At 37.7% G+C, this 26,393-nt stretch overlaps 2 protein-coding genes across 2 annotated transcripts in view; both read right to left on the bottom strand.

The window, feature by feature from the left end:
* thsd4 (thrombospondin type 1 domain containing 4) overlaps window positions 1–10,270 on the bottom strand; it is a 63,277-nt gene extending 53,007 nt beyond the window's left edge. Inside the window, exons 1-4 of the mRNA XM_087793602.1 lie at window positions 10,163–10,270; window positions 6,962–7,117; window positions 6,829–6,895; window positions 982–1,280 (exon numbers count right to left, since the gene is read on the bottom strand). Coding sequence (XP_087649728.1) covers window positions 982–1,280; window positions 6,829–6,895; window positions 6,962–6,990 — 395 coding nt within the window. The 5' untranslated portion in view covers window positions 6,991–7,117; window positions 10,163–10,270. The remainder of the gene's footprint in view (window positions 1–981; window positions 1,281–6,828; window positions 6,896–6,961; window positions 7,118–10,162) is intronic.
* Window positions 10,271–12,708: 2,438 nt separating this feature from the next.
* Window positions 12,709–26,393, bottom strand: part of lrrc49 (leucine rich repeat containing 49) — a 40,640-nt gene continuing 26,955 nt past the window's right edge. Inside the window, exons 14-18 of the mRNA XM_087793572.1 lie at window positions 22,613–22,841; window positions 21,332–21,517; window positions 19,671–19,780; window positions 17,244–17,403; window positions 12,709–14,006 (exon numbers count right to left, since the gene is read on the bottom strand). Coding sequence (XP_087649698.1) covers window positions 13,791–14,006; window positions 17,244–17,403; window positions 19,671–19,780; window positions 21,332–21,517; window positions 22,613–22,841 — 901 coding nt within the window. The 3' untranslated portion in view covers window positions 12,709–13,790. The remainder of the gene's footprint in view (window positions 14,007–17,243; window positions 17,404–19,670; window positions 19,781–21,331; window positions 21,518–22,612; window positions 22,842–26,393) is intronic.

Genomic DNA, 26,393 nt, shown 5'->3' on the forward strand with positions numbered 1-26,393 from the left:
TTTTTGCTCAAAGTAAGAGAAGCAGTTTAATTTCTTCAGGGCTTATCAGTCTTCGTCTTCATCTTTGTCCAAAAAGACACTTAAAAACATCAAAATATCTCCATATGCTCGTCTGTAACGTCCGTCTTGTATTGAGGCCTCGATATTAGGAATTGTTCTGAAAAAAATGTAACAAATCCTTATTTCGAGCTTGTTTTTAGCAAAAGATCCGAGGCCGTCTGCTTAAATCTTGCACACATGACACTTGAAATGTGTTTCAGTGAGAATACACTTGAAGAAGGAGCTAAGAAACTGAGATTTTCCGCTACAAACAACCTTAAAATACAGATTTATTTTAGTTTTTCTGAACAATTTCTAATGTGGAGGCTTCAATACAAGATGGACGTTACAGACGAGCAGAATGGAGGTATTTGGATGATTTTATGTGTCTCTAGTGTCCACTCACTACATTAAAATGAACAAACATTTTTGTCGATAACTAATAAAAAGTAACTGATTACTCTGAAAATAATCCCAACCCTTAGTTGACATGAGGGTGAGTAGAAAATAAACACTTTAAAATAACATTTGACAAAACAGTTTGTCTTTTACCACCAAAACTATTTTGAATAACTCGTTTATTTTTCACATTAACTTTACATTCCTCGAGTATAAAACAAAATAAACTTTTAAATTAATCAGAATGCAAATCTATGACTAATTTAAGGTATGGTAAGGTAAGGTAAAACGTTATTGATCCCTCAGGAGGTCTCCTTGGGGAAATAGTTTTTTTCCAATAGCCACAGAAAATACAGCAATTTTTCATAAAAAATAAATCAAAATAAAATAAGAACAAGAACATAAAGAGAAAGAACAAGATGATACAATCTAGTCTAAAGATAGATAATCTGTGGCCATTTTTTAAGCCGGACTACTTGTTTCAGATTTGTCATAAACCAGTTCTGATCTGGTTTCAAGCGTCTCTGTCGACGTGTGAAGCACCTGTGTCCATCCGCCCGGCTGCCGTTGAGGGGCCCCGCGGGGTCCCGGTGAAGAGGAACCGAGGGTCTGAGCGCCGAGATGACCACGCCCGGAGGAACGCCCGGAGGAACGCCCGATCTCCCGGGGGGCAGGTGAGGCGACGGCCCGACGTAGGCCGGCAAGCAGGGTCGGCTCTGCTCCTGGACGCCTCGGCCGCAGGTCCGGGAGCACGCCGACCACGCTCCCCAGGCTCCCCAGGACCCCCGGGTCGCCCCGTACCCCGCTCGGCTCCCCTGCTGGAGCTCTGACCTTTGAGGAACCTGTTTTGTTTTCGGAGACACACAGAGGAGGATGGATGTAAGAACGGCTGATGGAAAACCTCCGTCAACAAGACTTTAATCCAATTGGATAACAGACCTTCATGTCAGCGCACATGAAACAAGCTTCTGTTCCTTCAAATTGCTCTGAACTGGCCCGACTAGAACCCCCCCCCTCCGAGCCCCCCACCTGCATCTTCCCCTGTTGACTCGCCGTCTTTGTGTAGCTTCGCCAGAGTCGTATTAGTCGCCATCAGTGCGCTCTCTGTTTGAGGAGGCTGCCAGGAGGAGCCCGAGCCTTTATCCGTGGCGTGGAAATCCCGCTCTTTAAGGAAAACCCTCCGACAGTATTCCCAGGAACAATCCGACGGACCCGGTTCTTCTTTTGACTCGCGGCAGATGGAATACAAGAAGAGAGTTGGCAGGAACCGTCCTGTCACTCAGGCTTTCAGAGAGACCCCGGACCCCCTTCTTACGAGGAGACCCAGGCTTTGTGACTCGACTCTCTGAGGTCAGTCAGGGGTCACTCAGCCGGCGACCCCGGGGGAAGTACCCCTCTCCGTCCACTCCCAGTGTGAATAGAGGATCTGTCAGTCAGACGCTCAGAAGCTTCTGACAGGTTCGCTCGGTTCCACTGCTTTGAAATCATGTTTTACTTCTAACATAAATATTTAGTGTTTTTGGCTCTTTCTTTATCTTGTTTATCAAGTCTATGTTTATTTTTTCTACAGTAGTTTTAATTGTAAAAGATCACAAAATAAACTAAAAATATTTCACTTTCCAAATAATCGTAATGTTCATTCAAACGTTTTATTTGAGCTTCAGTCCACGAGCGTGAGACACATTTTCTCCACGAATCACGATTCTTAAATAAACAAATGTGTCTCCAGTTACACGTCTACACTTTTTTCATGACATGTTCCTTCGGTGCTTTTCTTATCCATTTACAATTTACTCGCTCATACTTCCAAAACATTCCAAAACAGAAGCACGCCAGATCTAGAAGTTGGCCCTCACAAGACGACCCGTCTCCATGCCAACGAACACACTCAAGCAATGAACCATCTGTTACCATCTAGTGGCTAAACTCGAGAACTACAATTATGAACTTTTACTACGTGATTCGAAAAACTTGGTGAAAACAAAGTCAATAAATATAACTACCTCTACCATCACTACTGGAGAATATTTCTGGTCCTTCTTAGCTTAAGTATCGTGAACTAGTGCGTCAAAATAATACTAGACATGAAATTCACAAGATTCTCATATCTTAAGATAAAAAAATTAAAAAAATAATCCAGGGGTTCCGTAACATACAATTAACTGCAATATATAACTTTTATATTGCAATTAAACTTCCGACCACTAGATGGCAGTGGCCTTTACGTCATCCACAGCTAAATATCCCATAAGATACAGAAATAACTGAGGACGAGAGGATACAGTCGACTGCAGCAGCTTTTAAAGATGATGTTTGGACATATTTAAAAGAAATGAAAGCAGTTACGACTTTGTCAAGAGTCATGTGGTCTGTAAATCCTGCAACACCAGAGTCAAGTACTCGACAATACTACACATATATCCTTGTTACTACAGTATCACGATATATTGTTGCCTATGTATAGTGATAAGTGTTGCCAGATTCTTGCCAATACACACCCAAATTCAATTTAAAGGACCAGAACTGTGTTTGTTTTTTTTGGTCAATTTTTACTTAACAATTGGTCATAAGATATTTCGCTCTATAGTCAAATCCTTAAGTCTGATTGACGGCTGTCGCCCCCTACTGCCACGCTTACGCCATGACAGCACCAGTGAAAGCAACATGGATGACATCACGTCTACTTTACATGATACCAGATCTGTTTTTACCGCCTCAGAAACGGGTAACGAAGGCATCATAGTCCTGGCACCTGAAGAACAGCAAATCACAAACGTGCGTATCGTCTCTTAGTCTTTTGGACTTTTCTTCTTTTCAGTTTGGTTGTTCATCTAGCTCCTCCCTGACCCATTTCCTGTACAGTTCTCTCCTGTTTTTTAAAATGTAAACATTAAATCGATTTTTTTTTATGGACCCCTAATGTCAGCCGCTCTTGAGTCAAAACTCCTCAAACTCACAACCTTGACAAGAATCCTGATCGAAGTAAAAGACGACTGACTAAAAGACACTGTGAAGAACCAGGTGAAATCAACATTATCGAGTCAATAATCCACAGTAAAGTAGCTGCTAGAGGTTAAGCTTCGGTGACGACCTACACCATCAGTCTTCTCAAGGTCGACGATCTACCCTCAGAGTGTGTTGTGTCAAAGTGGACCTCCAAGTCCAAACCTGTCACCATAATTCTGAGAGTGTATCGGACGAGTTTCAACACGACGGGTCGACACCAGCCAGCGGCTCAACTCATGAATATGTTCTTTGAGGAGAGAATACTTCAATATTTGATACCTGGTCAAATCTGCTCTGATAACAAACGTGTTTTACAGAAATATATATATATTTATACATCAAACTGAATTATTTGGGTTGAGTTTGATGCTATAGAGAAATTATTTATAGACTCAACTTCAGAGTCTTGCCCCCATAATTTATATACTCAAATACAGTACGGGCTGAAGCTACTTCAGGCGACAGGTAGGGGACACCCTGGAAAGGTTGCCAGTCTGTCGCACAAAATACATCCAATTTTGATGAAATATAATCATATACATAACACAATTAGAAAGAGAGATTTCCAGAATTTCAGCTTTTTTAAATTGTTAGATGACAAGGGAGACACAATTATTTATTGTTTATTTTATATTTATTTTATACATATCTAATAATAAACATTTCCATAATTTAAGCTATTTTTTATCAATTTTAAGACTCATTATTGACCTGAGTTTACTCTTATCTCTTCAGTTTTTTGGGGTGTGTGGTTTTTCCAAATAATTTTTTATACCAGGACAATTTCTGGTATTTGAGCTAGTACTAGTATATTGCGAAGGACAGAATAATACAAAGATTCCAAAATAACCATCTATATTAAATGTAGCATAAAAGATTTTCGGTACATCAAACACGTCAGAATCTACCATCTGTGGTGATAGTATTTCTGCTCGTTCGGATCCAACACCTGGAGTTACACGCTTATTAAAATGAACACGCTACCTCCAGAGAAAAATGTAATTGACATGTAAGTACCTGGAGTTTATAAATCAACTGATCCTCCGACTTTCAACGCCTGCCAGCAGTGATTCTACAGGTAATCAGAGCAATTACACAGATTCAAACACACCCGACAGACGCTTAATAGTTTGTCGTGAGCAACGGACGGATCCACACGTCAATGTAACACCTTCGACTTCTGGAGAATCCAGAGGAAAACGTTCTCAGGAGAAACAACAACATCCCTCACGGTTAGAAATGAAGAAAATTACACACATATTTGTCATGTATTTCTGACCAATAAAGCAAGAGCTTAAGTGAACTTTTTGGAGTCGAAGCTGGGAGTCTTGGGACAGACGGAGGTGATTTGATGACTCAGCACAAGGAGAATCTCTGTACGACCCACAGGCTGCTGGGTAATAACGGACTGTACTTGCTTCATAATGAAGTTTCTTCAGGACAACATGGCTTAAAGAATTAGAAACAATAATAAAAGAGGTTTAAATGAAACTCCTCCTCCTTGGCAGAGGTAATTACGCGCTGAAATGTCCACGATCCAGACAGACAGAGAGACAGACAGACAGACAGACAGACAGACAGACAGACAGACAGAAAAACAGGAGGATAGACAGATTGACAGAAAGACTGATAAACAGATGAAACAACAACCAGGGAGAAAGGATGACAGACAGACAGACAGACCAAATCAAGAAACAAATTGATTAACCGACAGATACACAGACAGATAAATGGTAAGACAGACAGACAGACGTAGCAACAGACAGACAGACTGATGGACAGATGAATAAACTGACAGGGCGAGAGGACGACAGTCAAACAGTCGAAGAGACATTGGGACTTAAAGATGGTGAGACAGACTGATGAAGAAATGAAGAAATTTTGATTTTAGTGGAAAATTGTTTGATTACAGTTGAAAATTGTTTGATTATAGTTGAAAATTGTTGATTATAGTTGAAAATTGTTGATTATAGTTGAAAATTGTTTGATTATAGTTAGAAATTGTTTGATTGAAGTTGAAAATTGTTTGATTATAGTTGAAAATTGTTGATTATAGTTGAAAATTGTTGATTATAGTTGAAAATTGTTTGATTATAGTTAGAAATTGTTTGATTACAGTTGAAAATTGTTTGATTATAGTTAGAAATTGTTTGATTGAAGTTGAAAATTGTTTGATTTTAGTTGAAAATTGTTGATTATAGTTGAAAATTGTTTGATTTAAGTTGAAAATTGTTTGATTACAGTTGAAAATTGTTTGATTTTAGTGGAAAATTGTTTGATTACAGTTTAAAATTGTTTGATTATAGTTGAAAATTGTTTGATTACAGTTGAAAATTGTTTGATTTTAGTTGAAAATTGTTTGATTGAAGATGAAAATTGTTTGATTTTAGTTGAAAATTGTTTGATTGAAGTTGAAAATTGTTTGATTTTAGTGGAAAATTGTTTGATTACAGTTGAAAATTGTTTGATTTTAGTTGAAAATTGTTTGATTGAAGTTGAAAATTGTTTGATTTTAGTGGAAAATTGTTTGATTACAGTTTAAAATTGTTTGATTTTAGTTGAAAATTGTTTGATTACAGTTTAAAATTGTTTGATTTTAGTTGAAAATTGTTTGATTTTAGTGGAAAATTGTTTGATTACAGTTTAAAATTGTTTGATTTTAGTTGAAAATTGTTTGATTGAAGTTGAAAATTGTTTGATTACAGTTGAAAATTGTTTGATTTTAGTAGAAAATTGTTTGATTATAGTTGACATTTTTTGATCTTAGTGGAAAATTGTTTGATTTTAGTTTAAAACTGTTTGATTTTAGTGGAAATATGTTTTATTTTAGTGGAAAATTGTTTGATTTTAGTGGAAAATTGTTTGATTTTAGTGGAAAATTGTTTGATTTTAGTTGAAAATTGTTTGATTTTAGTTGAAAACTGTTTGATTATAGTTGAAAATTGTCTGATTTTAGTTGAAAACTGTTTGATTATAGTTGAAAATTGTTGGATTATAGTTGATAATTGTTTGTTTTTAGTTGAAAATTGTTTGATTTTAGTTTAAAACTGTAATATAGTTGAAAATTGTTGGATTATAGTTGAAAATTGTTTGATTTTAGTTGAAAATTGTTTGATTTTAGTTGAAAACTGTTGGATTTTAGTTGAAAGTTGTTGGATTATAGTTGAAAATTGTTGGATTATAGTTGAAAATTGTTGGATTATAGTTGAAAATTGTTTGATTAAACAGATGGAGAAATAGACGAATGCAGCAACAGGGGGAAGGACAGACAGACATATAGATGGACAGACATATAAGCAGACGGAGAGACAAGCAGACGGACAGACAGACACAGGGACAGATGTCAGACAGAAGGACGTCTTGACACTGACGTCAAACACTCACCTTCCTGTGGTCTGTGGTGTGTTGGCAGTTCTGGAGGTCGCACCAGAGCAGCAGCAGAACCAGGAGTCTACGGACAGAAGATCCTGCTCAGCGATGGTTCTGGACTCAGCAGGAGTTTGTCTTCTTGACTCACCTGACCGTGCAGGGACAGACTCGCTGCATCGCTGCTGGACTGGAGCACGTCTTCAGAGACGAGGACAGTCTCGGTCACAGCAGCTCAGCTCACTGAAGCTCAAACTGATCCAGAGATCCTGACTGTTCCATCCTGATCCACCGACGTGGCACTGATCTGTCAGTGCGCCGCAATTAACAGCAATAAATATGCCGTTGCCATGGATACAGCGACGATAACATGAGCAGGGATGTTTAACGAGTGAAATGAGAACGAAGCTGTAAAGTGTGTGGATTTATATGAAGAAGATTTAATGTTTCTACGAAAACTTACTGAAACAAAGACATTATTAGTGTCTTCAACTATTATTAAACTTTAAGAATACTTCAGAAAAGTGACTTCAAAGATCAAGAGTTTGGAATGTACTGATCACATGACACATGTAACGTGATATTAACACATGATCACATGACACATGTAACGTGATATTAACACATGATCACATGACACATGTAACGTGATATTAACACATGATCACATGACACATGTAACGTGATATTAACACATGATCACATGACACAAGAAATAACATATAAACAAGTAAATATTGTTCAGTGACTTAGAAAAGCAGAAATAATAACAAACTTCATTCTTTCTGATCCTTTTTAATCTCTAAAATATCTGAAATTGTTTGATTACGGTAGACAATTGTTGAATTTAAGTTGAAAATTGTTGTTTACAGTGAGATTTTTTTAATTAGAGTTGAAAAAGTTTTATTTTAGTTGAAAAATGTTTGATTACAGTTGAAAATTGTTTGATTTTAGTTGAAAATTGTTTGAATTTAGGTGAAAATTGTTTGATTTTAGCCAAAAATTATTTGATTTTATGTGAAATATGTTTGACTTTAGCCAACAATTATTTGATTACAATTCAAAATTGATAGGTTTAAACCCGAAAATAGTTTGGATAATGTTCTTTTATAAATTATTTGATTGTATGCATGAAATCTTAGTTAAAAGCTAAATATTTACCGAACCGATTAAAAAAACAAAAACAGAATGAGATTAAAAATAAATAAAAAATAAATTCTGACTTCTTCTTTTCTTTCTACTGAACTTTATAATTTTGAAAAAAAAGTTCTACTTCTAACCTTTAAAGACCACTTGAGGGATTTATTTCATTAAAAAAAAATCCTCAAAGAAAACTCAAAGTCTCTGCCAGTTGATAAAACTGATCATATGATGAAAACCAAAATGAACTTGAAACGAAGAATCAAACTTTAAATCAAAGATTTCTGGACTGAAAAGCGACTAATGACCGATGATGACAAATATTTTTTTCAATTAATCAATTAACCAAGTTTTCACCAGTTTATGTAACCTCAGTAAGTCCTTCTGATTTTGTTAAACAATAGATTTCTGACTTTTTTGACTGAATTGTTTAATCTATACCAGACATCCACTACTTTAATCACTAGTATTTTTCATGAAATACTTTTATTTATTTTACATTTCTTCTTTTCTTCTCGGGAGATTCATCCATCCAGGGCTCAGTACTAGAACTGCAGCCACTGACGGTGCTGAGGAACAGTTCAGGGGAGGCAGCCAAGCATAGTCTCAGCAGGGGATGATAATCTAGTTAGAAAGAGTCCAAATATGAGCAGCGGTGAGTTCGTAAAGAACAGCAGGCGACTTTCAGTGTAAGATATTGTGTGACAAAGTATAACATCAAAAATCACTGGCTTGATTCTCTACAAAAAAAAACTTTTATCGTCATTATGGATCAGTTGTTCCAGCGACACTCATGATTGGTTGAAGTACTTTATGTCAAGAAGACCACCTGGACTCACAGTCGTCACTTTTCTAATCCAGCAGACCAACAATGTTTGCACAACTTCTCAAGATTTCTACACTGGGATCAGAACTGGAGCTTCTAGACTCTGGTTCTAAACCTCCGTGATCGTTGGATTAACTTGAGACATTGAACCCAGACTCGCGTCATGTCGCGGTAAGATGTAGATGTTCGGCTAAAGTCACCAGGTGTGAACATGTCATCGGTTATTCTCAGACATCACTGGAGAATTCTAGAAAAGTCTTTAATTGAAAATTGTTTGATTTCAGTTGAAAATAGTTTGATTACAGTTGAAAATTGTTTGATTTCATTTGAAATTAGTTTTAAAAAATTGAAAATTGTTTGGTTTTGGTGGAAAATTGTTTGATTTCGGTGGAAAATTGTTTGATTTTAGTGGAAAATTGTTTGATTTCAGTTGAAAATTGTTTGATTATAGTCGAAAATGTTTGATTATAGTTGAAAATGATATGATTTTAGATGAAATGTGTTGTATTTTAGTTGAAAATAGTTTGATTTCAGTTAAAAAATTGTTTGATTATAGTCGAAAATTGTTTGATATTAGTTGAAAATTGTTTGATTTTAGTTGAAAATAGTTTGATTACAGTTGAAAATTGTTTGATTTAATTTGAAATTAGTTTTAAAAAATTGAAAATTGTTTGGTTTTAGTGGAAAATTGTTTGATTTCGGTGGAAAATTGTTTGATTTTAGTGGAAAATTGTTTGATTTCAGCTGAAAATTGTTTGACATAGTTGAAAATTGTTTGATTATAGTCGAAAATTTTTGATTATAGTTGAAAATGATATGATTTTAGATGAAATGTGTTGTATTTTAGTTGAAAATAGTTTGATTTCAGTTAAAAATTGTTTGATTATAGTCGAAAATTGTTTGATATTAGTTGAAAATTGTTTGATTTTAGTTGAAAATAGTTTGATTTCAGTTAAATATTGTTTAATATTAGATGAAAATTTTACTTTAAATTTAAAATAATATCATCTCACACTTTAGACAAACTTTCAAACTACATTAAACCTATACTTGTATTTATAACAACTGAACTCACTACATTTACGGTACAACAAAATATATATATATTACAAATGTAAATAATTAATAATAATAATAATAAATATATATTCATTTTTGAGTTATCTAACCTGAACCAATGACTCTCTTTATAACGTTTTTGTTTCTTTCTTTCTTTCTTTAAACCATCAGTTGATTTAAACGTTTTTAAAGCGCTTGAACTATGACCCCTGACTCCTAAATCGCGGGACCCCTGCTCGCAAACACACCGACAGAAGCGACTTCAAACCTCGACTGAACATTATATCAAACATTGAGTTTTAAAAAACGTGTTCAAAGAACATTTACCTGCTTTTGTAGCTTTTAATTTTGCCTTTTGGATCCACGTTCCTAGAGCGCAGGTGAACGTCCAGGTGCAGGAGACCACATGACTCCAGGTGCACGAGGATCCACCAGGTTTAGTATCCACGAGGCTCGCTCATCCCGCGGGCCAGTAGAAAGTCCGGGACCAGCTCATCCTGGTGGATCTGATCCCGAGCACGAAGAGAAAGTGAGTGACAGGCGAGTGGGAACTGTTCGAGGAGCGAGTCCCTGCCGCGCCCCCTGCTGGTCATGAATGAAAGGTCAACGCCTCCTGGTGTAAAAATTCACTCGAGAACTTTAATATATGAAGATGACATGAGGAACTATACCGCAATAATCTGAGATACATTTGCGTTTTTGAAAAAGATACGTGCGATTTTATCTCATAAAAGTATTTATCGTAAGAAAAATGTGAAAATGATAAGGAAAAATGGATAAAATTACATATTTTAATAAAATAACCTACAGTAAATTAACTTTTTTCTCAAAAATGCAACTTGATCCTCACCTTTCAATTTTTTTTAAGAACAATTAGAAACTCGTGTTAAAATAAATAATATAATTTCAAAATAAGACTTTATGTGGACACTCGTTGCTAAAGTTCTATCAAACTGTTTTCGCTTTCCTGTATGTTTAACTTGATTTATTAATAATAATCGAGTGTTTTGTGTAAAATGTCCGTCATTCTTGTGTTTTTGAATAAATATAAAGAAGATTACAAATGATTGACTTCTGCTGCAGGGACCTGTGAGTGCAGGCGTCACAGCAGGGGAGCTGATCCTCATCTTGTCGCCCCCGCTGCCCTCACTTGCCTTTAACCCCAAAGTTTTGAAGGTGAAAAAGTCTCCAATTAAAGTCGAGTTTTCTGAACTTCTGTTCCACATCAGCAACCTTGACCTTTTAACCTACTTACTTTTAACCGTTATCGACACCACCCTCGCTGGAACAAAGTCAATACATTTGCAGACAGATATATATTTGACAATGAGCTTTTTTCATTAAAAAAAAGTTTAAATAGTTTCAAATAGTTTTGTTATAAACTATATATCTGACTATGAGAATAAATTATATATTTCTGGCAAAAAAAACTGCTTTTTGCATTAAAAAATACATAAAAACAAAATACTCTGACATCAAAAACACTGAACATCACTTCCAGTTCCACACAACCGTGTTGCAAATGTAATGTTTTGTCCCACATTATTATAACCAAAAAAAAACCGCACTTGACACTATTAAATATCACAAAATATTTAGGGGATTTTAAAACTTGATTTATTCCTAATTATGTTACAACTTCTAGCAGCTAAATGGTAAAGGTCATTGCATCCTCCGCAGCTATAGGATCAAATAAATCTTTTGAGATCTCGACGATGACTGGGGATGAGAGGATACGGTGACTCCAGCTGCTTTAAAAACAGATTTTTTAACATATTTTGGTTTCAAAACAAATGATAGTTATGAGTTCATCAAGAGTCATGTGGTCTGTAAATTCTGCAAAACCAGAGTCAAGTACTGGACAATACTACAAATATATCCTTGTTACTACAGTATCGCAATATACCATATTGTGCCCTTGTATCGTGACACGTTTTTTTATCAAGAGATTCTTGCGAATACACACCCATACTCTCGCTCTAAGTTTTCTTCCTTCCTGCAAAAGAGAAAGAGCATAGAAAAAGGCTGAAGCTAATAAGGAAGGTTAGAATTTTGGAAAATAAATTAACAAGATGATGCTAACGTTAGCGCAGGCTAGCTGACTAGCATTCTTTCGACTACATTGCAGGAGATATCTCTTGTTTTATTCTATAAAACACTTTGTTTAAAGAGTGTTTAAAACACTGCCTGTTGTTGTGTTACAGTTTCGGGAACTGCGATGCCGTAGACTAGTGATGGGGAATTACTTTTACTCAGGGGCCGATGTAAGTAAGTAATTGAGGAGCCATCAAGCTAAAAATAAAGGTGCAAAAAGTATAAAATCAAATCGAGCTAAATATGTTACAATTGTTGTTGTATTGTATTTAATTTAATTTCAAACCTCATCCAACCGTACTTACAGACGTGTAGATTATGTCCGCGAGACTCTCCTGCTGTGACGCCTGATTGAATAAAAGGTCAGAAAGTTCACAGCAGGATGGTTTCAGCGAGGAGATCAGCAACAGGTGGTGGAGGACACGGTGAAGCCTTCACGCCTCCGGGGACATTCCACGCAGAGTTCACAACCGCCCAGAGGTACGCTTGCTGCTTCCATGACCTCCACGCAAGGGCAAACATTAGCTATCTCGCTCGGCGGCGGCGGCGCAGGAGGCGTTCAGGATCAGGAGGCGTTCAGGATCAGGAGTTATCAGGAGTTATCAGAAGCGGCTCGACTTTATCTTCCTCGAACGCAGAGCTTCTGAAGACGTACGACTCCTCGTGTCGCTCGCGGCTATAAATCTACCGATTTGCTCCTCAATCAAAATTCCACCGAAGGAGCCGCGGCCCCGAACACACTTTTATAGGAAGGACAAGAATGTACAGATACCGGCGTGTTAATCCAGAATTATTTAATCCTAAGAATTATACAGAAAAAAATCAGTGTTCCACAAAGAGAGGTCCTTGTTATGGTCGTGGTGAGACAGAACAATGCATCCATCAAGATTTTAAGACACAGGAAAGTCATTCAAGTTTGAACAAATTAAAAACACGATAATGGTCATTCCTAGAGTTTTTGTTAAAGTGCAATGGAAGCCCTCGAGGGTCAACAGTACACTCTGACCTTCATCAAGTATGGACCCACAAATGACTCTACATTCAACCTGGACGTCAGACTTTTTTTTTCCACAGACGTCTTCGCTTCCGTCCGTCCTCGGAGACGATGGGAAATGTCTTTGTGATGATGTTGCAAATGTTCACACTAGTGTCTTGGCGATGCTGGGAAAAAGACGGTGTTTGTGTGTGTTTGTGTGTGTGTGTGTGTGTGTGTCTCGTCACCGGACTCACACCAAAAGTGAAAATACTGTCCAGAGAGTGATGAGACTCGCACGTCATCAGTTCACTCAGTCACATTATTCTTGTCAAATATAACATTTTTGGCTCTTGAACTTTGACCTCTTTCTGTCAATGTAAGTACATTTAAAACATACCCAAAGTATTGACACCACACGGTCCTGAAAACCATGTTGGTGAAGATCCGTCTGATTGGACCAGCTCTTTTAAAAATGTTGAAACCAATTGGTTGCCTTCTCATTTATAAACTCCGCCTACTGAACATTGATTGGATCAACCAGCTGTCAATCAAAAAAGCTGATTTAGTGTTTGCACCATTGCTGGATATAACTCATGAAATGTGAAGAAACCAAGTTGGATACGTAATATTATGAATTAAAAGTGTTTTAATACCTGAAAATCTTTTATTTTTTAAAACGCACTTTACTTTTATAACTCATTTCTTGCCTAAACCATCCAATCAATATTAGCGCCGCGACATGATGCAGCTAAAATTGAAATAAATCCCATTTTAGTGGCAAAAATTCTCACGGAAATGTTTCTCTCACTAAAATAACACCGTGACCGCTTTTGTGTGTGAGTCCGGGGTTGGAGAGAAAAAAAAAACAAAAACCTTTGGTCCTCGTCACTTGGTCTCCGAGACCTTGGCAAGGCTGGCTTGGCGGAAGGCGTCTCTGTCTCTCATCTCCAGCACACAGTCTTTCACCATCTCGGCGAACATGGACGGCCAGAGCTCGTGCAGGGCCTCGCCCTTGAGATTCGTGTCCGACGCCCTCTGGACCAGATCCTGGAGGTACTGCTGGACCATGGCGGCGCGTTCCGACGCCTCGACGGAGACCTCCTGCGCAGAGTAGGGTACGATGGTTATTGTTAGACCATACTTCTGAAAACAACTGGACTAGAGGTTTAAGAAAGAAGTCGACGACATGGTTTAGTCTATGTGAGTGAAACTGGGGCGTCATAGCTCAGATCGTAGGGTATCGTATCGTACCGTATCGTAGGGTATTGTATCGTATCGTACCGTATCGTAGGGTATTGTATCGTATCGTACCGTATCGTAGGGTATTGTATCTTAGGGTATCGTATCGTAGGGTATCATATCATAGGGTATTGTATCGTATCGTACCATATCATAGGGTATCGTATCGTATCTTAGGGTATCGTATCGTAGGGTATCGTGTCGTATCTTAGGGTATCGTATCGTATCGTAGGGTATCGTATCGTAGGGTATCGTAGGGTATCGTATCTTAGGGTATTGTATTGTATCATAGGGTATGGTATCGTACCGTATCGTAGGGTATTGTATCGTATCGTAGGGTATCGTATCGTAGGGTATCGACGACATGGTTTAGTCTATGTGAGTGAAACTGGGGCGTCATAGCTCAGAGGGTAGAGTGGTTGACTCGTGACCTGAGAGGTTGCGGGTTCAATCCCGGTTCCAGACGAGATTGTGGCGTCGTGTCCTTGTGCAAGACACTTTACTCTGATTGCTCCTGATGTTTCAGCTGCGTCGCAGCCTACTCCCATCAGTGGGTGAATGCCTAACTTTTTTAAGGATATATAAATAATGGGACCAGGAACAAGTTTTAGCCGTGTTTGGGATTACCATCAGGATCTAGGTACATTTAAAAGGATGCGTCACTCTGTGGCGGTGAAGTCATTACTCTTCTCGAGGACTCACTCTGAGAAGACATCTAGGAATATGATTTCATATTGACAAATGTTTCATGAATGCCCTTGATTTGACCTTCATCCGTCTATTTTCATCTCTTCTCTAAGTGAGCTTGGAGCGACTTTCCGCTGACTCATCCATGTCCGTGGGCGAACGCAAACCCGGACAGATGGTCCATAGTAAACAAAGAGGACACTTGCTGTGAAGTGCAGATGATGCTTTAAGTGTAACTTTTACAATGTTTCAGGTAAAGTCTCAACATCTTTTAATTTTAACAAACATTAAAAAGGAATGTTTAATTGAACTGAATTGGAATAGCACTGAACTAGCGCATACCTCCGCCAAGGACAAATTCCACGTATCACCAACCTTTATAGTCACGACTGACCTTCTTATCAAATGAGTAAAAACAAATAATTGAGTTTGTGTTTCACTCATTTTCTTTGGTTTTACAAGTTTATTAAACTTGACTGAAACACTTGACGTGTCAAGAGTAACAAACTAATGTTACTTCAGAGAAAATACCTTTTTTTTTTTCAAAACAAAACAAAGAAAATCAGACGATAATATTAAATAAAACAGAAATTAAATTTAGAAAAACAATCTTAATAATTCTGGTAACAAATGGATCATGGACAGGTTTTGGTCCCTGAAGCAGGGTTGGGATCACAGTTCATGATCCGTAAAAATGTGATGTACCACAGCAAATCTTAACTGATTGGGAGTTTTTGATCGATCTATTGTATCGTATCTATCGTAGCGTATCATATCGTAGGGTATCGTATCGTATCGTAGGGTATTGTATCGTATCGTAGGGTATCGTATCTTAGGCCACGTATCGTATCGTAGGGTATTGTATCGTACCGTATCGTAGGGTATTGTATCGTATCGTACCATATCGTAGGGTATCGTATCGTATCTTAGGGTATCGTATCGTATCGTAGGGTATCGTATCGTATCTTAGGGTATCGTATCGTATCGTAGGGTATCGTATCGTATCGTACCGTATCGTAGGGTATCGTATCTTAGGGTATCGTATCGTATCGTACCGTATCGTAGGGTATTGTATCGTATTGTATCGTATCGTAGGGTATCGTATCGTATCGTATCGTAGGGTATCGTATCGTATCTTAGGGTATCGTATCGTATCGTAGGGTATCGTATCGTACCGTATCGTAGAGTATTGTATCGTATCGTAGGGTATCGTATCTTAGGGTATCGTATCGTATCATAGGGTATCGTATCGTACCGTATCGTAGGGTATTGTATCGTATCGTATCGTATCTTAGGGTATCGTATCGTATCGTAGGGTATCGTATCGTACCGTATCGTAGGGTATTGTATCGTATCGTACCGTATCGTAGGGTATCGTATCTTAGGGTATCGTATCGTATCGTACCGTATCGTAGGGTATTGTATCGTATTGTATCGTATCGTAGGGTATCGTATCGTATCGTAGGGTATCGTATCGTATCGTAGGGTATCGTATCGTACCGTATCGTAGAGTATTGTATCGTATCGTAGGGTATCGTATCTTAGGGTATCGTATCGTATCATAGGGTATCGTATCGTACCGTATCGTAGGGTATTGTATCGTATTGTATCGTATCGTAGGGTATCATATCGTATCTTAGGGTATCGTATCGTATCTTAGGGTATCGTATCGTAGGGTATCGTATCGTACTGTATCGTAGGGTATTGTATCGTATCGTACCGTTTCGTAGGGTATCGTATCTTAGGGTATCGTATCGTATTGTAGGGTATCGTATCGTACCGTATCGTAGGGTATTGTATCGGATCGTACCATATCGTAGGGTATCGTATCGTATCTTAGGGTATTGTATCGTAGGGTATCGTATCGTATTGTATCGTATCGTACCATATCGTAGGGTATCGTATCGTAGGGTATTGTATCGTAGGGTATTGTATCGTAGGGTATCGTATATTTAACTTCCTACCTTTGAGTTGCACATATGTGTTTAAAGGGACATGTGGAACATTCTTTAAAGTAAAGTTTTTGGGAGAAAGTTACCAAAGTATTACACACTAAAAACATCTTAGCATATAGACACACACATATAGACCATGTAGAAAACAATAAGAAAATAAACATCTATATTATATATCTAACTATATATATATAAGATTCAGAGATTCATGATGGTTTTTTTTTGTAAAAAACATATATTTTTTATAATTTTTGTCATGATGTTTGTTTTTTAAATCAAACTAAATTGTACTACAATAGATGTGTGTCAGTATTCACGGTGGCATCACTTTCACATTCCACGCCGTCTATATCCGATCTGATGTTTTGTTCTCTGGTGTCTCTCGAATGTAAAAAATCTGCTATCAAACTCTCAAAGCCTCGGAGGAAGGTTTTGAGCGTAACACGACGCTCCTGACCTCTGGACTGTCTGCGGCGCCGCTGCAGTCTCGACTGGGATAGTTGAACAGAGCTCGGCTCAGACCGTCTCCCAGGAGCTTCCCATTGTCCCGCAGGTCCTCCGGACTCAGGCCAGGCCGCCGTCCACGCCCCTCCAACAGGAACTGTAGCTGCCGCTTCCTTCGGGGGGTGAAAGAGAGAACGGATCAATGAGACGATCGGAGGTCACGGGGGTCTGTAATGTGACCCCCTTCTTTTCTTTGCACGGATCACTTTCAAGTCAGACGTTTAGAGGATTTGAGGAGACTAGTGTGTGTGTGTGTGTGGGGTGGGTGGGGGGGGGGGGGGTAAATATGATTGAAACACTCCAGAGTTGATTCATTCCCACAAGCCGGAGCAGATTTTCCTCAAAAACACCGGATATGACCGAAATATAAATTGGCACGAAAGTGGCATCAATATAATAAATCCTTCATGATTCCCACAAACGCTGATGTTCTCACGTCAGTCTCGGCTCTGCAGCAGGAACGACGTCCGAGCTCAGAGACAGACAGTTTTTTTTTTTTTTAAAGCATCGTTATCGCTTTTGAATCTTCCGTGAATGACTGCTGCACCGACACGTTCCATAGGAGAACACACAACGTATCAAAGCTGGCCAGAGGCCAAACATTCCATTCGCAAGATTCGTCTTTTTATAGCTTCAAACTTCTACAAGTCTGTGGACGACGAGCTACTGAAGTGAAAAAAAAACACTGTCAAAGTCTTCTATGTATTTACAAATTAACCTTTGGGTTTTCCCTGGGTCAAGATGACCCGGAGGCCGGGAAACAAAAGTGTTTGTGGTATCCCTTGTGTTCTCTCTGTGTCAACACAAGGGATACCACAAACACGTTTGTTTTTGGACCTTTGGGTCACATTGACCCTGAGATAACACAAGGGTTAAAGAATACTACAAAATCAAAATAGAACAAATGGCGTGAGATTCATGGATTTGTACACGAGGAACAATTTAGAATCAAAGATAAATCAAAGGGAATTAAAATTAGCTAAAGCTAACATGAATAAAATGCATAAAAGTAAAGCTGTAACATGTGACCCACGTACTGCCGACATGACACCCATAATTGATCACATGACCGATATAAAGTTCAAGTAATAAAGACTATCCTAAAGCATAAAAATGAACAAAGGAAATAAGAACGGCATTATGCAACATTAATAAAAAATGAACAAAATAAATATGTTCTTTTCTCTGCTCTGTTTCAATATCTTGTTTGATCAACTGAAAACTACCATTGTATGTTTTTGACGTATATAAAACAAACATTTATACTGTATGTATCTCAATATGCTTTTAATTCAACTGCATTGATTTGTTGGTTTTTTTTTGCTTTCAAATCATGATTTATTTTTAATAGAACGTATCTTATGGTTTACATTTTAATAAAGTGTGTATAAAACAAAATATATATATATTTTTCAACATTCAAATATTGTGTTGTTTGTTCATTTTGTGTTGCAATCAAACTCCCGGCTGCTAGATGGCAGCAGTCTTTACGTCCTGCAGTGCTAAGAATTAAAATCCTGTGAGATGACTGAGGACGAGAGGATACAGTCGACTCCAGCAGCTTTTAAATCTGATGTTTGGACATATTTAGGTTTTAAAAACAAATGAAAGCAGTTACGACTTCGTCAAGAGTCATGTGGTCTGTAAATTCTGCAACACCAGAGTCAAGTACTCGACAATACTACACATATATCCTTGTTACTACAGTATTACAATGTATCAAAATATATTATATTGTTGCCGCTGTATCGTGACACATGCCTGATTCTTGCCAATAAACACCCCTGATATATATTATATAATAATAATAATATATTTGTGTATAATTTATATTAAATTATCATTTTTTAGCATTTGAAATACCATTGATAGCAATAGCAGGATTCTCTCTAAGAGTCCCAAGTAGAGCCGCTGCTCTACAGCTGAACATACAGTGAAACTAGTTATATAATGTTCAAAAACAGCTCTTGTGATCCCAAGTATTTGAACGAGGATATCTTCTATTCAACATCAAAGGTGTCGTGTTACCCGAGCCGTGTAAAGGTTTGTCGTTTTCACGTGTGAAACCGTCTCGGCTGTTCTTTCGCCGAGCGGGAGTTATTGCAACGAGGCCTCAAGTGACGGACCTGAAGAGGCTTGGTGTGGAGGAATGTTGGTGTCCGAGTGCCAGATACCCACCCACTGAGACACGTCGCCTAATTGTCTGCGGTGCCAGCCTGAGACATGCAAGCACACGCACACACCCTCGCGCTCTGGCACAGCAGTGCAGCTACCGGCAGGCGTGCACGTACCTGCACTTTGACAGGCGCTTCGTCAGAAAAAACCTGCACACCTGCGGACGTACGGCGGAGCACGTGGAGGCTGGAAAGGAAGGACTCACCTGGACTCCTCCAGCAGCACCAGGAGTCGACAGCGGGGGGTCTCGGAGGCGGCGATGAAACCCAGCGTCCCGAAGACGCGCTCGGCCGCGATCACGTCGTTCATGGTGACCTGGAGCAGAGACACACATGTACACACTAACAGTGACACAAAGAAGAACACGCAGCACAGATACACGGGTTTTAATTACGCTCCGAGGTGACGCCGGATGTTTGAGTCTCAGGTGGAATAAATGGTTTGTTCGTTTTTAATCTCGACGGGAAAATCAGTTTCAGTAAATTATATATTATATATTTTTTTAACCATTGTATTCAAACACATGTTTGGTTTGTTTACATTACTGTCATGTAATCATGCATTTTAACTTACTGTAGTCAACTATTTCAATGTCAAGAAACAGTTTTCTTTTATAATCCAACAATTTTCAACTATAATCAAACAATTTTCAACTATAATCCAACAATTTTCTTTTATAATCCAACAATTTTCAACTTTAATCAAACAATTTTCAACTATAATCAAACAATTTTCAACTATAATCAAACTATTTTCAACTATAATCCAACAATTTTCAACTTTGATCAAACAATTTTCAACTATAATCCAACAATTTTCAACTATAATCCAACAATTTTCAACTTTAATCAAACAATTTTCAACTGTAATCCAACAATTTTTAACTTTAATCAAACAATTTTCAACTACCGGTATAATCCAACAATTTTCAACTATAATCCAACAATTTTCAACTGTAATCAAACAATTTTCAACTATAATCAAACAATTTTCAACTATAATCAAACAATTTTCAACTATAATCAAACAATTTTCAACTACCGGTATAATCCAACAATTTTCAACTTTAATCAAACAATTTTCAACTATAATCCAACAATTTTCAACTGTAATCCAACAATTTTCAACTATAATCAAACAATTTTCAACTTTAATCAAACAATTTTCAACTATAATCCAACAATTTTCAACTGTAATCCAACAATTTTCAACTATAATCAAACAATTTTCAACTATAATCCAACAATTTTCAACTATAATCAAACAATTTTCAACTATAATCAAACAATTTTCAACTATAATCAAACAATGTTTAACTGAAATCAAACAATTTTTAACTGAAATCAAACCATTTTCAACTTTAATCAAACAATCTTTAACTGAAATCAAACAATTTTCAACAAAAATCAAACCATTTTCAGTTGATCAAACAGTATATTTTAGATTAAAAAAGATCAGAGAGAATAATTTTTCTGCCTCTCATTCATACTTTTCCATTTCACTGAACATAATATTTACTTCATACTTTAAATAGAATTTAAGAAAATATATTAAATTGAAATGATCATGTATCTTATCTTTTATCTGTCATGTGATCATTGTTATCATAAAAACATTTTGCATTTCTTAATCTCATGTGAGTATTTGATGTTTAATGTGCACATTATGGATGTCATGTGATCATTTATGGATGTCATGTGATCATTTATTGATGTCATGTGATCATTTATGGATGTCATGTGATCATTTATTGATGTCATGTGATCATTTATGGATGTCATGTGATCCTCTAAGTGTGTCATGTAAGCAGTTTTTTCCAGAGTTGATAGAAACTCCCTCCAATAGTGACAGGGATGGAAGTCTCACCTCCTGGCCGTTGATCCTCTGCAGGTTGAACTGATGGAGGCGGTAGATGACGAACGAGCGCCAGAGAGACAGACTGACCACTGGGTTCCCCTCTGGATGGATGGTCAGCTGGTCCAGACGCCTCACCTGAGCCAACGCAGCCAACTGAGGCAGACGACTGATGTTGGTTTCAAGGAAGATGATGTGCTGCACAAACAATGTTTACGTTTGTTGATCATTAACACAGAACTCAAATAGACGTGTACAAGTATTTATAACTTACACAGCAATAGAAGTGAATATTCTCTGCTGCAGGTGATTGATACTCTTATGGTTTATTCGTTTAATTTATACCCATATGGTCAAAATTGCTTTTATTTTTATTATGCATTATCTGTTAAAATCTCATCTTGTCCTTTAAATCAATTTCATTATCTTCTTAAGATTGTTTTTATTTTTCATTCAAAGATTTTATCAACTGTAATCAAACCATTTTCAACTATAATCAAACAATTTTCAACTATAATCAAACAATTTTCAACTATAATCAAACAATTTTCAACTGTAAACCAAGAATTTTCTACTATGATCAAACAATTTTCAACTATAATCAAACAATTTTCAACTGTAAACCAAGAATTTTCTACTATAATCAAACAATTTTCAACTATAATCAAACAATTTTCAACTGTAAACCAAGAATTTTCAACTGTAGTCAAACAATTTTCAACTATAATCCAACAATTTTCAACTGTAATCCAACAATTTTCAACTGTAAACCAAGAAATTTCAACTAGAATCAAACAATTTTCAACTGTAATCCAAGAATTTTCAACTGTAATCCAACAATTTTCAACTGTAAACGATCTAATTTTGACTTTAATCAAACAATTTTCAACTATATTCAAATTTTTTAACTGTTATAAAACCATTTTCTACTATAAGTATTTTCATCTTTATCAAAACAATTTAAAACTGATTGCACAAGATATTTTGGATATTTTTGAAATAGCAGTGCAGTACATCGTGATCCACATAATGAGCAATGGTCATAAAACTAAAAAAAAACTAAAAAATAAAGCAAACACATTTTGAAGCCATCGGGAAACAAACCATCAACCTCACTATAGTAATTGGTTACCACGGTGATCCCAGAGGCTGCCTGTCGTTACCAGGCATCAGGTTATACTAGTCAAGGATGAACAGCCTTCACAGCAGGACAGGCTCCTCCACTGACCTCCTGCACTTGAACTCATCACGAATCACAGACATTAAACATCGACGTTCCTCCTCCCTGCTCACCGATAGATTGGGGAATTTGACCCTTATTCTGGGGAGCAGCGGCACGATAGAGTCGTAGCTGATGTAGCGGAAGGTGATGACGGTGACGGCGCCGGCGGTCTGAGCCCCCCAGCCTCGCTCCAGGGCCTCCAGGGCGCCCGGGCCGAACAGACGCAGGGTGTCCCCGTCCAGCTCCGCCAGGTGACTCTCGGACAGAGACAGACTCTGGACGCTTCCTGTCTCCACGAGCCTGAGGGAAACACACAGTTGGCGTGAACGTCTGACACGATTCGTCTCACAAACCCGTGGTTGTGTTGAGAGAACTGAACACCGTGATGTTAACCACCCGCGTGTTGTTCGTGTGCGACCGATGACACGATGATCCGACGCACAAGAATGTGTTTTAAGGTGAAACGACGCAGATATCATCTTGTTAAATCTCGGTTCTGGGTTCTGTTGACGCGGTTCCACCATATCGGGTGTCGTCGGCCGCACGCAACACAACAATGATCAGTCGGATTCCGCTCCGTTCGGGTTTCACGCCCTTCGTATCTCCGAGTCACGCAGACGCTAATCCTTTGATTGCGAGACTCGAACCCAAGATGCTTTCAGAACCAGTTCTTGTCCTAAAAGAGTTGGGTTTATACAGTAAATCGTGACTTTCAATTGGTTTGAAACCAAAATATGTCCAAACATCAGCTTTAAACACTGCTGGAGTCGACTGTATCCTCTCGTCCTCAGTCTTCACTGGGATCTTTTGAGATTTTATTGTTCCTTTAACGGCGGAGTGTGTCGCACAATTCGCAGACCATGCGACTCTCGACAAAGTCCTAACTATTTAATTAGTTTTGAAACCAAAATATGTCCAAACATCAGCTTTAAAAGCTGCTGGAGTCGACTGTATCCTCTCGTCCTTAGTCATTTTTAGGATATCGCGGGATTTCGTTATTCCTTTAGCTGCGGAGGCTGAATGACTGTTGCCATCTAGTGGCCAGAAGCTTAATTGCGACACAAAAATAAACAAATTCCATGAAAATTTGCATGTTAATTGTAAATAGAAATAGATTTAAAATGTATAAACACCAATATAAACCATAAAAACCTATGACAAAATAACAAATATAAAGGAATTTACTTTTCTTCTAAACACCGAAGTACTGGTAAATATCAAGGTATCGAGAAAAAAAACATTGTAATATTTAAGTGTATCTATATTATCTCACACCCCTATTTAAGGACTATATGAAGTTTTTTCGTTTAGGGCTAAAGTGTTATTATTACCTATAAAAACATAATGAAAAAGATTCTTAATAATATTGTAAAATTACACAGTAATGAGTGCGACCGCTGCACAGCAGGTTGCAGGTTCACTTCATGCAGACCTTCTGTGTGGAATTTGCATGTTCTCCCTGTGGTTGCGTGAGTTTACTCCGGGTACTTCAGTTTTCTCCCACAGTCCAGAAAGAAATACCCCAAAGATGAATGAACAGATAATATTTCAATGTCACTTTCATACTTAAATGTTTAATGAAAGCCTGTTTATTTTAATAAAATATACAGTATATGCAATAACTAATTTATAGTCAAATAAAAATGTTAATCTTATTTTAATGCATTTTTATATTTTCATTTTATTTTTTAAGGAAGGTAAGACTGGACAGAATTGAAGTTTTTATTGAAGGTTTAAAAACAAATATCTTAGCGGGACAGAGGGGATAAAGTTTGACATGGTTTGGACATAATAAAAGAAAATAAATGCTACATGTAGGACGAGATACGAGAATACGGGAAAAGATTTGTATCACAATACAGGGGCAATATGATGCATATGATATATGTAGGAAGTATATATTTGTAGTATTGCCGAGTACTTGACTCTGGTGTTGCAGAATTTACAGACCACGAAGTCGTAACTGCTATCATTTGTTTTGAAACCAAAATGAGTCCAAATATCAGCTTTAAAAGCTGCTGGAGTCTCTGTATCCTCTCGTCCTTAGTCATTTCAAGGATGTTGCGGTATTTTACTGTTCTTTTAGCTGTGGGGGACGTAATAACTGCTGCCATCAAGTGGCTGGAGGTTTAATTGCAACACAAAAATTGACAAACGCTGTTAGTACTTGCATGTTCATTGAAAATAAAGAAAGGTGATAATTTGATTTTTTTCTACACACTTTATATAAATATAAAACATAATATAAATATATATTGCTTTTTTAAGTGTTTGGATATTTTACCACAACGTAAGTGACGAGGGAGGACGATGAAGATGGAAGAAGCTGATTGGCTGTCGTAACCCGTGCTGAAGGAAATGCTAGAAATGTATCATTTACTTTCTAACGATCAAATGTTGCTCAAGAACTTTTATACGATTGCAGAAACATCTGCGCTGATGTTTAAGTGTCGTGATAATCATCTGGCCTCGGGACCTGCTCACTGATTGGCTGGACGTAAAAAAAAAAACAGGTGGTTGGTCTGATGCCAGACACGGAAGAATAGTTTTACTAGAACAGTTCCTACGGCTGAACCCGAGCCTCGGCAGGAAAAACTCACACACTTTGTCACCTATTGTTCTGCGATAATCTCCTCTGAAAGGAAGCCAGGTGTCCCTGGATCCCATCATCAAGCCGCCATCGCCGAGCGGTGGAAGAAGCGGAAAAAAAGAGTCGGAGAAGAATCCCTCATGATGACGGCGATCCTGCCCGTGACTCGCATCAGTCTAATTCAATAACAGCGATCTGGCTTAATCCCGGAGGAGCTGGGAAAAAGAGGACATCTGTCATCTCTCAACAACTTAAGCCCTTCCCGAAGACGGAGCTCGGATCATACGCACGCCTATAAGCGCCAGTTACGTGGGTTTGATATCACTAATGTTTCAGCGCTGTGAGTTCTGTTTCCTCAACGAAAGTACTTCAATTCTTATGTATAACTTTGTGGTCGTGGGGGCAGCAGCTTCAGCAGGGAGGCCTGGACTTTACTCTCGCCAGATACATCATCTACCTCTTCCCGGGTGACCCTGATACATCTCCATGTCAGCTGTGATACTGTAGTAACAAGGATATATTTGTAGTATTGTCCAGTACTTGACTCTGGTGTTGCAGAATTTACAGACCACATGACTCTTGACGAAGTCGTAACTGCTTTCATTTGTTTTGAAACCAAAATATGTCCAAACGTCAGCTTTAAAAAGATGCCACAATCGACAGTATCCTCTCGTCCTCAGTCACCGACGGGATGGTTTCATTGTTGCGCTAGCTGTAGAGGACATAATGACTAATGCTATCTAGCCACTTAAAGTTTAATTGCAACACAAAAATGAACAAACCCTGTTAGTATTTGCATGAAAATGTGAAAATAAAAAGGTAATCATTTTATTTTATACACACTTTGATAAATTATAAAACATTAAATAATAGCTACAACATCTATCTCTTCCTGGGTGATCAGATGCATCCCCATGTCAGCTGTGATACTGTAGTAACAAGGATATATTTGTAGTATTGTCGAGTACTTGACTCTGGTGTTGCAGAATTTACAGACCACATGACTCTTGACGAAGTCGTAACTGCTTTCATTTGTTTTTCAAACCAAAATATGTCCAAACATCAGCTTTAAAAAGATGCTGGAGTCGACTGTATCCTCTCGTCCTCAGTCACCGCCGGGATGGTTTCATTGTTGCTTTAGCTGTAAATGTAATGACTAATGCCATCTAGCGGCTTGAAGTTTAATTGCAACAAAAAAATGAACAAACACTGTTAGTATTTGCATGGAAATGTGAAAATAAAAAAGGTAATCATTTTATTTT

The sequence above is a fragment of the Callionymus lyra genome, chromosome 6 (genome assembly GCF_982586985.1).
Source record: "Callionymus lyra chromosome 6, fCalLyr1.hap1.1, whole genome shotgun sequence".
Lineage (NCBI taxonomy): Eukaryota > Metazoa > Chordata > Actinopteri > Syngnathiformes > Callionymidae > Callionymus > Callionymus lyra.